Genomic DNA, 14,597 nt, shown 5'->3' on the forward strand with positions numbered 1-14,597 from the left:
ACTTTGCACTACACACTGAGCGGAAGTTTTGGAGAACATGCAAATCATGTTCCGTCTAAGAACCAATCAAAACACTCCTAGCACGCCACGTGATTGCGGAATTCCCCGAGTCGGGGCTTTCCAGGCCAGTAGCGTTCGACTCATACAAGCGTACGTTCGCATGGAGTGTTCACTAAATACTAAAACTGGAACAGATTAATTGGATGGATGGTCCATTTTGTTTATTTATTTATTTTTCTCAGTCGTTTGCTAAGATTTTAGCAGTGATTTAATTAAATTGACGTCGAATAGAAACTACACTAGAATTGGCAAACATCACAGTTATACAAGGTAAGTCTGATATGTGCTGAAGTACTGTACACATTACGAAATTATCATTATTAATGAACAGTTTTGTAACAAGGCATGTAGGTCTTTAAATAGTAGATAATAATAGTCTGCTTTCTTATTTGTAAATCTCGGTTGCTTATATAGTGCATGGAGAAATCTATTTTAAGTTTGTTTTGAAAACATTAACGTTACGTTACATTCCAGAGATTGTGTAGCAGCTACAGTTCATATGGCGTGTAGTCCGTGCAAATTGCTAATTAGTTAGAAAACCGTAAAAATGTTTACAAAAATTTTGATCAGTGTTCAGTTATCGATAGTGTGTACAAGTTTTGTCTCGGGTGTTTTGCTGCTGTTCGCTCGAGTCTGCGGGAAATTCCCATCAAAAGTCAGATGTACTTTTTGGATCTGACTTAGCCGAACAGTTACATGTTGCAGGGGAATCACATCCCCATCACACAGTGTGTGTAAGCGCTTATCATTTCCATAATTTTCAGTCTGTCAGGAGTTCAGTGTCGGTTCGGATGACCCTGCAGAAAACAGAATGGCTGGAGCACTAAGGTACGTTACAGATTTATTCCAATATTGCTGTCTCTCCTGTGCAGCGTTTTATTGTGCATCATTGGCACGTGCAGCTTATAGATGCCAAGAAATGTTGACTGACAGCTCTGGTTATGCTTAAAATGTTCACGAATGTAAATGTACTCCTAAAGTTTTGGACATGATTACATAGAGCATGTAACGTTAGACTGGTAAGTAAGTTAGTCAGATTTGCATATGGAAACAAAAACTTGTAATATAAGTAACGTTAGAGGATTTACAAACACTGGTTCTTTTGCCTTTCAACTTCATGCATATGGAAGAGCTGAAACGGTTAAAAACAGGTTTATTGTGAAAGTAGTAAAGTAAAGTAAAGTATAGTCTAAATAAAGTAGTCTTGTGTTCTGAGCAAGTGGGGTTTTGTCTTTAAAGAACATTCAATTAAATTCTTTAAAAGTTTAGTTTACCCCAAAATAAAAATTCTGTCATTACTTACCCTCATGTTGTTCCAAACCCGCAAGACCTTCGTTCATCTTCGGAAAATAAATGAAGATGTTTTTTAATAAATCCGAGAGGTTTCTGAACCAGCCATAGGCAGCAATTCATTGCAACTTTCAAGGCCCAGAAAGGTAGTAGTAAACAGTGCAGCGATTCCAGGTTCTACATCAGAACGCCGGATCATTATTGGCTGACGCTGTTCACGTGAGCACCACGGCACATGCGTGTGATGCTGACGCAGGAGCTAGCGAATAATGAGTCTGCGTTTTGGCGTAGAACCTGGAATACTGTTTACATTATGTGAATAGCACATGGAAGAGAAGATACTGTTGAATTAAAGTCGTTATTTTTATATAATTCTTTTGTGCACAAAAAGTATTCTCGTCGCTTCATAACCTTTTTGTTAATCTACCCGAGGCAAACTTTTGTTTAAAAGCATAATTAGAATGGAAACGCCACTTTTAAATTTGACTGTATTTTTGTTTTTGGTCAAATTGCCTTTTGAATGGGAGTGCTTGGGGCACTTCTATGATAGCATCAAAAAAAAAATTTTTAAACACTAAGAAGGATCGACACAAACATGAAACTTTACTCGAAGTATCACCAGGGGCTCTACACATGAACTCGAGCATTGAGAACATTGTTTGTGTACACAGAGTTTACTAAAAAGAAAGATTTTGAACAACTCACTGTAGCTGTGTCCTCCGGCATTTTGTCAGACAAAAATAGTCGATCTCCGAATGCAACGCAACAGGGAGGAGAGTAAAGATCCTAAAGCTTAGTTCCATATAAATTCACGGAAAATTAGTTGTTTTGTCGTTAGTGAAAATCAATATTGACCTTGTATTTGAAAAAGGATCCTCATATAAGAAACAATACTAAAATTCAGAGTCAGTTCATTCGCATTCGGAGATCGACTATTTTTGAGTAGTCGATCTTCATAATTTTTCTAATTATGCTTTTAAACGAAAGTTTGCCTCGGGTAGATTAACAAAAAGACCCTAGGTTGCATTTTGGCGAGAGTTACGCTTTAAGGTTGAACTACTGTAGTCACATGGACTGTTTTAATGATGTCTTTACTATCTTTCTGGGCCTTGAAAGTTGCAATGACGTTGTTGCCTGTGACTTGTTCAGAAACCTCTCGGATTTCGTCACAAATATCTTAATTTCTGTTACAAAGGTCTTGTGGGTTTGGAATGACATGAGGGTGAGTAATTAATGACAGATTTTCATTTTTGGTTGAACAAACCCTTCAATTAAAGAACATTGTGATGCTTAGCTGCTTGCTTTTAACCTTTTTTATTAACAGAAACTAAGTTGTCAATAAAATTAAATAATCGACCAAAAATGAATATTGTGATTCCAAAAGTTTCAAAAGCTGTGTGTGACTGTGTATGATATCAACAACAGCTGATAGATTAACATATGATGTAATTTGACATGTTTTACGTTTTGGTTTTGTTGTTAGCATTGGACTTGAGTTGGATTCTGTTAATGTAACTCTTAAATAATTTACATTCATTTTGCCCCTTCGGACGTTTACTGAGGCCTCTTGGCGGGCTTGGTGGACATCCACTGTTTTAGATTGACGACTTTTGCCTTGCTTAATTAATCTTCTTGTCTATATTTGACGTTTTTAAGATTAGGGGTTGTTTGACTGAAGTGAAGATGCTATCATTTCACAGAAGAAGGACAGGATGTGGTTGTGATCCAGAAGAGTTTTACTCTCTTTTCAGTGATGTCAGGATTTGCATTCACTCAGAATGAGCCCTGACACCTCAGATAGAAAACTCATAGTTTACTCTTCTAGATGTCCCATTGGTTTTGGTGAAGAATATGTGGTGGTACTACACAGCAATCTTAGTACACCTCATCCTGAGCAGAAGAAGACGCTTCCTCATTCCTGTCAGTGGCAGTTTAAGTAAACACTTGTGCAATCCTGTCATCCAGTGTAGCTAGTAATATTAACACTGGAAATGAAATGGAGCATAATTTCTTTATAAATTATTTATTTAAATAAATGTATCACTTAGAGATCATCATCATAATTTCCTGTTTGGTTAACAGTGGAAGTGTTTGAGGGTTTAAAAGATTTGTGGCTGCAAGGGCAGGCCAACAGATGGGGGGCAATCCCCATCTTTCAGGGCTTTTCTCATGGTAGCTGCATTGTAGAGATATCTGACTAATCCAGTTACACAGATCGTTTTAGTCAGAAATATGTTTATTTTTTGTAAATTACACATACATGGAATTTTCTGTTCATTTTTTCACAGAATTTGACTCTAAATATGAATAAAAAAGGAATCATTATTGGAATTTTTTTGTTTCAAAAGTACCCCAGAGGAAGAGAAGGGAATTTGAAAAAGCCTTTGGAAAGTTGAGGAAATTTAGATATGAGAAGTCTTGATATCAGGGTGTGAATATGTGTGTACCTGCATTTCTCAGGATTTGACATCAGCGGCAGCAGTGAGCTGGTATTCTGGGGGCTTTCCTCTGTTTTTTTTTTTTTCACTGCCTTGCTTCCTGGAAGTAACGCAAGCAAGTGAGCCAGACAGAAGGAGGGAGGCGTATTAAAAAAAGAAAAAAAATCCAGTGCACACATCCTTGTTGTAACACCGAAAGTGAAACGGACTTTTGTGTGAGTCTTTTGTTTAAAACGGAAAGCCTCTTTCTCTACGTTTTGTTTATCAGGTAGGGTAAAAGTGTACGCAGCCTTGTGTGAAGGTCAGAGCACTACTGTGGGGAAAAACTGGGGGAATGAAATGCATCTGTAGGGGTTTGCAGCTCAGTTGATGTTTTGATTCAGCATGCTAACTGTATTAGAGCACCTCACCTCATGGGTATTTTTTAGTTCTGGGTTTGTGTCTTTGCGAGACGGTCTCAATAAGAGTTTTCTCTGTTTCTTCTACATTACAGGATGGATGATACGCAGTATCAAATGAAGTTTGACAATGAGGTGAGCCACATATTGTCAAAATTGCTGCTGTAGTCTGCTACCTGGCTACAGATTTTTTGTTTAGAGTTGTGATCTATAGATATTTTCATTTGAGGTGCACAAAATGCGTACCCTATCAGTTATCTGTCAGTATGGGAGATTTTTTCAAATAAATTTAGATTATCGTCAACGTTATCAAACCCTATCTTAAAGCTAATCTTTAAAAACATTAATAAATGAATAACAATGTTAAATGTAATATATAACAAATCTAAAAATGTATTATCCATTATGTTGTGTAGTTTTTTTTTGCAATCTATTTAGACCAAATGGTATAAATTTGAATATCAGGTCACATTTTCAGTTATAATAAAATAAAACTAATTATGCTTTGTGCTAAAGGTTTGAGTTTAATACACATAAATGTATATTTTATTTAAAAAAAAATACTAACACATGCACGTTTGTACATGGCATCTTCAGTCTTTGTTCATGGTGGACCTTCAATATCTGCATGAACCTTTTGAGGTGAAGCCTGAACCCTTTGTGACAGAAACAGGTAAGTTAATTCTGCCAATTGTCTTGCTTTATGAATGTATTTTATGATGTGTTTTTGTTGTGTGGTGTTCTTTTGATTTAAATGAAAAGAAGGCTAATTTATTGTATTTGATCTTTATTTCAGTTCATGGGCCTTATCTACAGATAATTGAGGAGCCAAAGCAGGTACGTTCACTTAGGTCTTCATCTTTATCTTCCACTCTGTTTGACAATTTTCCAATGTTATAAATGATAAAATGGTGTATTTTAGCCATTTAGTGAACATGTGTGATGTATTACAAAGAATATACAGACTATGTGGGATAATTCCAGAAAGCATGCGCTGGAATTCCCCAAAAACAGGGTTTTATCAGTGAGTAAGGTCTGGTGTTATGTAAAAATGCAATGTGTGTGTTACAGAGAGGATTCAGATTTCGTTATGAATGTGAGGGCCCATCCCACGGTGGTCTGCCAGGTGCCTCCAGTGAGAGGAACAGAAGGACGTATCCCACAGTCAAGGTGGGCTTTGTTACATGGATATGTATCTGCAATGTATTTAAATAAGCAGTACATTTATAAATGCATTCTCCCACACCAGGTGTCAAACTACGTGGGTCATGCTCGCGTAGAGGTTCAGCTAGTGACGCACACAGACCCCCCTCGCGTTCATGCGCACAGTCTTGTGGGTCGCCAATGTAATGACAACGGTGTATGCTCCATTGATGTCGGGCCTAATGATCTCACAGCACAGTGAGTGAACACGATTACTGTTCATCATGCTCATATGATCTCTTTGCTTGTTGTTATAACTGGAATAAATTGCGTAAGGCATTGTATGCATACAGTATCATCATGTGAGGCTTGTGGCTTTTGATTGTTGTTTATGTGCAGTTGTGCAATCTTTATTCATTATTACATCCTCTATATCTAGATTCAGTAATTTAGGCATCCTCCATGTTACTAAGAGAGGAGTGATTGAAGTATTAACGAAAAGGCTGAGAGAAGAGAAGAGAAGGACGAAAGAGCCTGGATATAAATTTAGTGGTAAGACTGTGATTTAATTATTCAACTAGACATACTTGATGTTGACTGACTGCTTATTGAATTTTCTGTTTACTGTTTGCATCCTCATTTGACATGATGTTTTTTCTCTCTATGTCACTCATTCAGATGCAGAGGAACAGGCTATTATGCAAGAAGCCAAAGAATTGGGCAAAAACATGGACCTAAACATTGTAAGATTAAAGTTCACTGCTTACCTGCAGGACAGCAATGGGAGTTTCACAAGAGCCTTGAAGCCTGCTGTTTCAAATCCTATCTATGATAGCAGTAAGTCCTGCCATAAACCATAAGAGAATAAATGAAATTCAATTAACAAAAGACGTCTGCCACACACTGACCTCAAAGTTGCCACAAAAAAAAAAACACACAAAGAAAAATATATTGGCACTGTGAGTTTAAAGAAAAAGAAACTGATATTTTAATCAGACTACAGATTTTGTTGCTTTTATTTCTTCAATTTTAGATTTATTTAGATTTATTTCAAAATGATTATGTCATTGTAGAATTACGTATGTATGTATTTTTTGACAGTGGTATATAAATATTAATAGTATTATAATCTACATTGCTCTGAGAATATTGTGTTAAGTCTGTAATTAGTTATTGACCATTTCAATTTACATTATCGTTCAAAAGTTTGGGGTCTGAACAATAATAAAACCAATTCACCAAGGATGCATAACATTGATAAAAGTGACAGTGAAGGCATTACAAAAGATTTCTATTCCACATATATTATTTTTCTTTTGGACTATATTTATCAGAAAACAAAATGAATCACGGTTTTCACGAAAATATTAAGCAGCACAACTTGTTTTCAACATAATAATAAATGTTTTTTGAAACCAAATCAGCATTTTAGAATTATTTCTGAAGAATCATGTGACACTGAAGACTGGAGTAATGAATCAGCTTTGCCATCACAGGAATAAATAACATAACATATTCAATATAAAACGGTTATTTTAAATTGTATTAATATTTCACAATATTACTGCTTTCACTGTAGTTTACTGTATTCAAATAAATGCAGCCTTGATGAGAAGAAGAGACATCTTTTTAAAACATTAAAAATCTTACCGACCCCAAGCTTTTGAACTGGAGTGTAAATTAGGGAAAAAAGGATTGGTAATCTTAATATAGCTAAAATGTGTTGCTCTTTACCCAGAATCACCAAATGCTTCAAATTTGAAGATCTCCCGAATGGATAAAACCTCTGGGTCAGTGCTGGGAGGAGAAGAGGTCTTTCTGCTCTGTGATAAAGTTCAAAAAGGTTATTATGATTTTCTGATTTCAAAAAGGATTTACAATCATTCACAAACCTTTTAGATCAAATGATGTTTATACTCTTTTGTTTCCAGATGATATTGACATTCGTTTTTATGAGGAGGAAGATGATTCCGGATGGGAGGCATTTGGAGACTTCTCCCCCACTGACGTCCACAAACAGGTGTGTGATAAATTGACATAAAAACGTTGTCATTTCCTGGATTTTACCGTTGGATGTGGTTTAGCCTTTTACAACAAACCTTCACTGACAACGTTTTTTAATCCCATCAGTATGCGATCGTGTTTAAGACGCCACCGTACCGCTGCACAGATATCACGCGCCCTGTCACCGTGTTCCTGCAGCTCAAGAGGAAGAAGGGAGGCGACTTCAGCGAACCCAAGCAGTTCACATATATTCCACACAATCAAGGTTAGTAGTGCTGTGCAAAACATCGGTGCCCCTATGTGCTATTTTAAAGGTTCCCTCTCCTTTCTGAGAGCCTACTCTGCTCTGATTGGTCAGAAGGCCCAGTCTGTTTTGACTAGTCTACCACTTACAGCGTGTGTCAGAAACCAAACTCCTTCATTCCTCAGCTACAACTAAAGTGGTTGAGGGTCAGTCAAAGTAGACCTTGTTTGCAGGCAGCCAATGAAGACCATAGGCTGGCATTATGCAAGTTTGTTACATTGTTACGCAGGTATGTAACATGAAGTGAGACTAGAATTGCTGATGACTCGCTTCGGCTGTTCAGAATCGATTCTTTCTGGAGGAGACAATAACTTTGTGGTGCACTTCGATCTTTAAAACTTTGCTATATTACGTACTGCATGAAAGGTAATATTTTAAAAAGCATAATGGGGCACTTTAAGACCATCCCATTTTTAACAGATTGCAACAAACTGTCCTAACATACATATATATGGGGACAGTTTATATCAAATTCAGTATCTTTATTGTTCCACTAAAAAGTTTGTTGTCTAGGTTTTTAAAATGCTCACCTGGTAATTTTGTGAAATGTAAAAAAAAAAAAAAACACTGTTTTCTGTTTTTAATACGGTAGTTTAGATCCATTAAACATCCTCTTCACTATTTCTCTTTCTCATATTTGCTAACATGTTGGCTCCTCTTCCCTCCTAGACAAAGAAGAGGTTCAGAGGAAGAGGATGAAGGCACTTCCTCAGCCCTATGATCACTGGCGGGGAGGACCTCAAGGAGGAGCAGGGGCCTTTGGAGGTCCTGGATCTGGAACAGGAGGAGGAGGAATGGGAGGAGGTGAAACATTTTAAATCCCTAAACTCTGAGGCTACACATGTACATGGTTAATTCAGTTATTCTGGTGGTGTGTCAACAGAAGTCTTCATATATGTATCTTCGTGTCAATTATGTCCTTAGGATTTTCATTTAATCATACGATGGATGGTTCAGGGTTTTTCGGTGGTGGTGGATTTGCTGGAGGGCCACAGATGTCAGGCGCCACCCCACAGTCTGATGGATCTCAGAATCAGCCAACTAACAAACAAACTCAGTCTGGTTCTCCAGTGCATCAGCAGCTCATTCAGATCGGTGAGCATAATTATCTTTCAGGTATCATTAAACTCAAGGCATTGAGATTTTAGGAGTGTGTTCATTCAGTGATGCATGTTTCCTTCCTGTATTGTTTCCAGCCGCAGCTCTGCAGAATCGTGCCACTTTGACAGCCAAGTGCACTGCTCGTGCTTTGTTACAGTACTGCAGTACAGGGGATGTGCGCCCCCTGCTGGTTCTGCAGAGACATCTGTGTGGAGTGCAAGATGAGAACGGAGACACGTATGTCTTTTTCACATCTCTGCCTTTCAGCTTGTATCCGGTCTATTGTATCAATGTCTTAACTCTTGTCAAGTATATTTAATTCCAGGTTATGTGTCTGCTACCTTTAAACCTTTCTAGTATAGTTAGTGTATTTTAAGTTGCTTAAGAATCTGCTTACTGAAAAAATGTAAGTGAAATTGTTATAGTGTAGTAACTTCATTATTTTGAAATGCATTTAAACGATACATTCATTGAATGAAGTGCAACACAATAGTGATCAGAGTTTGTATTAATCTGTGTCGTATTTTTCCCATAGGCCTCTGCACTTGGCCATTATCCATCAGCAACCTGCTGTGGTGCAACAGCTTATTCAGGCCCTGAACAACACCCCACAACAGAAGTTCATCAACAAACTCAACCACCTCAGTCAGGTAATTTAGCATCTATATGCTGTGAAAATGCTCTTTTTATTATTTATTTTTCATTTTATTTTTTCTTATAATTTTAGTTTTATGTGACATGCTAACGTTCATCTTTCTTACCTTTTCCAGTCTCCATTGCATCTGGCTGTGATCACAAAGCAGCCCAAGTTAGTGGAGATGCTGATGAGAACAGGGGCAGACCCGAGCCTGCTGGACCGAGAGGGCCGGACAGCGCTTCACTTGGCCGCCCACACCGGCGATGAGGCCGTACTACGAGTGGTCCTGGGCCTGCTGGGAGAGCGTTATGTCCATTTAATAAACTCTGCTGACTTCTCAGGTGAGCGTTACACATGCCATTGTCTCTCAGTCTTCATTTAATGGTGCTGAAGGTTGCATGTGGAATATTATAGCACATACTGATTTTTATTTTTTTTCACCTTTCCCACTTCTCAGGTCAATATCCTGTCCATCTCGCTGTAAAGAAAGACGGAGAGCACTGTCTTCGATTGTTAGTGGAGTCAGGAGCAAAGATTAACATGCCAGAGCAGAAAAGTGGCTGTACAGCTCTACATCTGGCAGTGAGGGATAACCTGTTAAAACTGGCCTGTAATCTTATTACTGAGGTAAAGGATTTATGGAGCACTAGATGTTTAGTCGCAGTTTCGGTTAGTTTTAGTAAACTTTCGTTAGCATTAGGGATTCACCCAAATAGGAAATTTGAGGCTGATTATTACACTATAAAATTATTTTTCTCTGTTTTAATTTATAATATAATATATTTTTAAATTTGCTTAAAAATGTAATTTATTCCTGTGATGGGAAAGCTGAATTTTCTGCAGCCATTATTTCAGTCTTCAGTGTCACATGATCCTTCTGAAATCATTCTAATATGTCGATCAGGAAACATTTCTTATTATTAGCAATGTCGATAACAGTTGTGCTGCTTAAACTGAAACAACAGATAAAAACTGATGCATTTCTACAGTGTTTCATGTTGAATAGAACAGCATTTACTTTACTTTATATAATATATAAATGATATCTTAATGCATTATTTCAGCATCACACAAACCAGAGATACTGGAACCGTTTCACCCTATTCAGCACACTTCAGCATAGAGCCATCACAGATGTTTTGTCTTTAAAAGTGACAGTGTTATGTTTGTCATTTGTTACAGCTAAAGGCTGATGTGAATGTGTGTACCTACGGGGGCAACAGTCCTCTTCACTTTGCTGCCAGTCAAGGCTCCCCACCTCTCTGCTCCATGCTGATAGCTGCAGGTATCTGAGAAAACTCCTTTCTTACTAGTTTAATACAGATATCAGGTACTTCAAAACCTCTGAAGGGCAAAACCACAATGACTAGTCATTGAGAACATGCTCATGTAGTTTTGTTATTAGAGCAAAGATGAACTTTTACTATATAGGATGTGATTTAGGTAAGGTATTTGATAGTTGTCCACATTTCCTGATGTGTGACATTCATAGGAATCACTCATAATTAACGACATATGAACTGAATAACCAATTGAAATCAAGATCATCATATTCAGAGCCAATGACTAGGGAATAAGTCAAGTTTTGGTTCAGTGATATGCATTGTTTGATGTATCATCTCCCTTGTCTTCTGATTTAGGAGCTGATAAACGTATGGAGAACGATGAGCCTCTTTTCCTGAGCTTATCTTCCTCTGATGAAGATGACGAGAGTGAGAAGAATGATGCCAATAAGCAGCTTCCAGATGACATGGTTCAGCAAGTTCAATTCATGTCGATATCATCCGAGAGGGGAGCGTTTAACCCACGCAAGAGACCTGCTGCGGGACACACACCATTTGACCTGGCTAAATGTCAAAAGGTTTGAGTTTTTGTATCCATCATAATTGCATACAGTGTGTGAGCATTTGGAGGTGGATGAATAAATTCATGTTTTAACCTTTGAAACCCCATTTTCTTCAACAGGTTAGAGATCTATTAGATGGAAAGAAAGGCCCCAAGTCCAGTTCACTCGCCCCCAAGAGGACCAAAATAAGCACTGACGAAGGTAATGAGACTTTATGTGCTTAATGTTCTCAAAAACTCTATTACTTAACTTCTAGCATGTGTGACTGATCAGTATTCCTCTTCCTGCAGTGAACCAGGGTTTAGACAGCGAGGTGCTCATGAAACTGTGTGGTATTCTTATTGAAGACCATGTGCCCTGGAGAAAGCTGGCGGAAAAACTGGGCATGCTCACACTCAATCACCTGTTCCAGGAGAGCGCCTCGCCCTGCCAGAAGCTTCTCGAGAACTACCAGGTAAGAGACTGTCATTGTTCTCTTGGTTTGGCAAGTTATACTTTACATTGTTAAATAGACGTCGGTTATTTTTGGAACCACATACTAGCATACCGATGACTTTTTCTGCATGTAATGCACATATTCTGTGAGGACTATTGTATTTGCAAAAATGTGTAATATACAGTCTTGCACCTTGTCCTATGTCAATGCATTGCACTTGACTTGACCTTCCATTTAAAGTGTAACTAATAAACTGGAAGTAATATCAGATTTTTAAAAACATCTTTGTTAACTCATTATTTAACTGCAAAATGTTTTAATAATAATAATAAATAGTTAAAAGTTATTAGAATGGAACACTAATTACATAGGAATGTGGAGCAAATAAATGAATACTAAATAAATGTCCTAAAATGTATTTATTTATTTAGTAGTATTTATTAAATAAATGTAATATTGAAATGTATTAGACATGCATATTAATCTCATTTTCTAAAAACTTGTCATTTAATATTTAAGAAATGTATTAAATGTGCAGAATACTAATACTTCTAAAAACATGTAATTTGATGTGTCCATGTCATATGACAACAATGTAGCATACTAGTATTGGAAGCATTTATCTTTGCTCTTTTGTTGCTTGCAATTTTCTCATACTGCTTTTTAATTTGATTAAATCATTTATATAAAATGTTTATTGCTAATTAAGGGTACGTTTACACAACAATTACGTACTAAAAACAGATTTTTTAAAACTATTAAAATTGCTGTATTACACATGCCAGGCCAGTAGTTGGCGATGTCACTTTGTAAAGAAACACTACACACCTATAGACTGAACATGAAATACCCATCCACATGATGTCACCCTTTCCACAAATTTGCATTTGAAACCCATTTTCAAAAGTTTGCGTTTTCAGGTCGTTGTCATATAAATGAACTGCCAAAACGCATACAAAGTTTTTTAAACTTTTTTTAAAACGTATTTGTGAATGTATTTGCTCCATATTCTTCATGTAATAGGTATACGTTTCTGAAGCCTTTCAAAAAAACATTTTCTTGTAGATTGTATGTGTTTTGACTAGATGCATTTGTAATCACATACAGTATGAGTAGTTCATAAGTGTGTTTATGTGTGTTCAGTTGAGTGGTGGTCCTGTGGACGGCCTGGTGGAGGCGCTGCAGTCTCTGGGTGTGAGTGAAGGAGTGAGACTTCTGACAGCCAGCCAATCCAGAGAGGACAAGCAGAGCTCAGGTATGTTTCACACTGATAGAGAAATAGGGTCACCTCTGAGACTAACACACAACCTTTGGTCAGTAAATTGTGAATACAACACACTTTTCCTTCTTCCAGATTCTAAAGAGGACAGTGGCTTTGGGAGTCAGTCCATTGGAGAAGAGATGGGAAATCCTGCAGTGGGCAATCACTGATTATCAGGATCTATTCACTGAGGACAACTTTGCACTTTATTTGACTTTTTTCAGGTGCAAACTGGTGGACTGTTCATCATCTCAATAAAGTGGAAATACAGCACATCACAAGGAGGATTGAAAAGAAATGTTTTGAGGTCAAAATCCCTCACTGGTATTACATAAGAGTAAGACAACATGACAAATCAGTTGATCCTCTGTTGAAACTCCGACGTTTGGAGTGAAGCTGTAGTCTTAGTGCAGTGCTTGTAACTAAACAACAAATCTCCAACTGAGACCTAATGGAATTGCCATTTCCCCAGCACGAATGTAACCTTGGAATATGTTTGCGGAATGTTCTATGGATGTTTTTAGTAAGCTTACTTTTGATATATATGCAACCACATCTTCACATCTTTGCATTTTCTCGATACATCATACTTTTTATTTATGTGTATTTTTGGTTGCAGTTTGTTCAGAGGTAAGCAGATATGTTTGTGTTTTAATAAAGTTATTATTTCATAATTCTGTGTCTTTATAATGTAAGAGTTCTAAATGCTGACTGAATAGGAAAGAAACATTTACATAAATACATGCAGTGATAGTAAAAATCAGCATATTAGAATGATTTCTGAAGGCTCATGTGACTGAAGATGACAGGAATTCATTGTATTTAAAATTATATTAAAATAAAGTTACAATTGTAATATTTCAATATATTACTGTTTTCTGTATTTTTGTACAAATGAATGCTTGGTGAGCTTAAGAGACGTTAACGAATCATATCTGCCCCCTATCAAACTCTTGAACAGTAGTGTATATATATATATATTTTATAAAAAATATGAATCCTTTTCAGTTATCCTTTCAAAACATATTTATTTTGCCTTTAAAACATATTTACTATGCCTTTAAAACATACAAACATTAGCATTATTTTTACTGAGCGGCTGTAACATAATTTTCACATTATATACAGCTAGAATGGATGAAACACACCAAACACAAAAACTAATTTATAAGAAATAAGTTACATTTACAGCAAAATCTTTGGGTGACACCAAACTACTTGGAGTGGTTAAGTGTTCCCTATAAAAAAAAAATTGTATAAACCTTTTAGTCATTATGCTTCAGTCATAAACAAATAGTCAAGACTGATAATAAATGTTCAAAATATATAAATAACTCTTCATTAAATACACCTAATATTCATAGTGCAGTGAAGCGCGTAACACTATTGAAGTGCCATTGGATGGAATTTGGGTCCAAGATCTTGTCAAAATGATTTTGCAAGTGTATTTTATGTCCTTAATGTCTGAATTTGATCTATACACTGGCAGAGTTAACAGTCAGTTTAGATCTTCGTTTGCATTAGCGTGTTGTTTTACAGGTTTTACAATTTCTTGGATCCTTCATGTTTCTGATATCAACATCGACAATTCATGAGGTTATGATAAGCAGCATAGAAGCTTATCTTCACTCTCCTACAAAGCAATATTACACATGAATTCATTGAACATAAGAACGCAT

At 36.7% G+C, this 14,597-nt stretch overlaps 1 protein-coding gene across 2 annotated transcripts; it reads left to right on the forward strand.

The window, feature by feature from the left end:
* The first annotated feature begins 114 nt into the window (after window positions 1-114).
* nfkb2 (nuclear factor of kappa light polypeptide gene enhancer in B-cells 2 (p49/p100)) lies at window positions 115-13,786 on the forward strand. 2 transcript variants are annotated; one of them, XM_084391025.1, is made up of 24 exons: window positions 115-330; window positions 825-888; window positions 4,282-4,321; window positions 4,784-4,859; window positions 4,983-5,023; window positions 5,258-5,356; window positions 5,436-5,587; window positions 5,769-5,881; window positions 6,008-6,166; window positions 7,068-7,172; window positions 7,261-7,349; window positions 7,460-7,598; window positions 8,307-8,441; window positions 8,562-8,732; window positions 8,834-8,975; window positions 9,274-9,388; window positions 9,509-9,716; window positions 9,833-10,002; window positions 10,558-10,660; window positions 11,016-11,236; window positions 11,341-11,422; window positions 11,512-11,675; window positions 12,801-12,912; window positions 13,012-13,786. In XM_084391025.1, the coding sequence occupies exons 2-24, from the start codon at window positions 872-874 to the stop codon at window positions 13,086-13,088; spliced, it is 2,730 nt and encodes a 909-aa protein (XP_084247151.1). In that variant the 5' UTR covers window positions 115-330; window positions 825-871; the 3' UTR covers window positions 13,089-13,786. The 2 variants fall into 2 exon arrangements, with proteins under 2 accessions (XP_084247151.1, XP_084247152.1); XM_084391026.1 differs by lacking the exons at window positions 115-330; window positions 825-888 and adding an exon at window positions 3,957-4,056.
* The last annotated feature ends 811 nt before the right edge of the window (window positions 13,787-14,597 follow it).

The sequence above is a fragment of the Rutilus rutilus genome, assembly GCF_951802725.1.
Source record: "Rutilus rutilus genome assembly, chromosome: 20".
In the NCBI taxonomy this organism is placed as follows: Eukaryota; Metazoa; Chordata; class Actinopteri; order Cypriniformes; family Leuciscidae; genus Rutilus; species Rutilus rutilus.

Bases quoted from the DNA above. Each gene is read 5' to 3' on its own strand.
- nfkb2 (XM_084391025.1), top strand. The intron at 9,389-9,508 runs GTAATTTAGCAT...TACCTTTTCCAG, and splicing joins AACTCAACCACCTCAGTCAG to TCTCCATTGCATCTGGCTGT. The intron at 10,661-11,015 runs GTATCTGAGAAA...CTTCTGATTTAG, and splicing joins CTCCATGCTGATAGCTGCAG to GAGCTGATAAACGTATGGAG.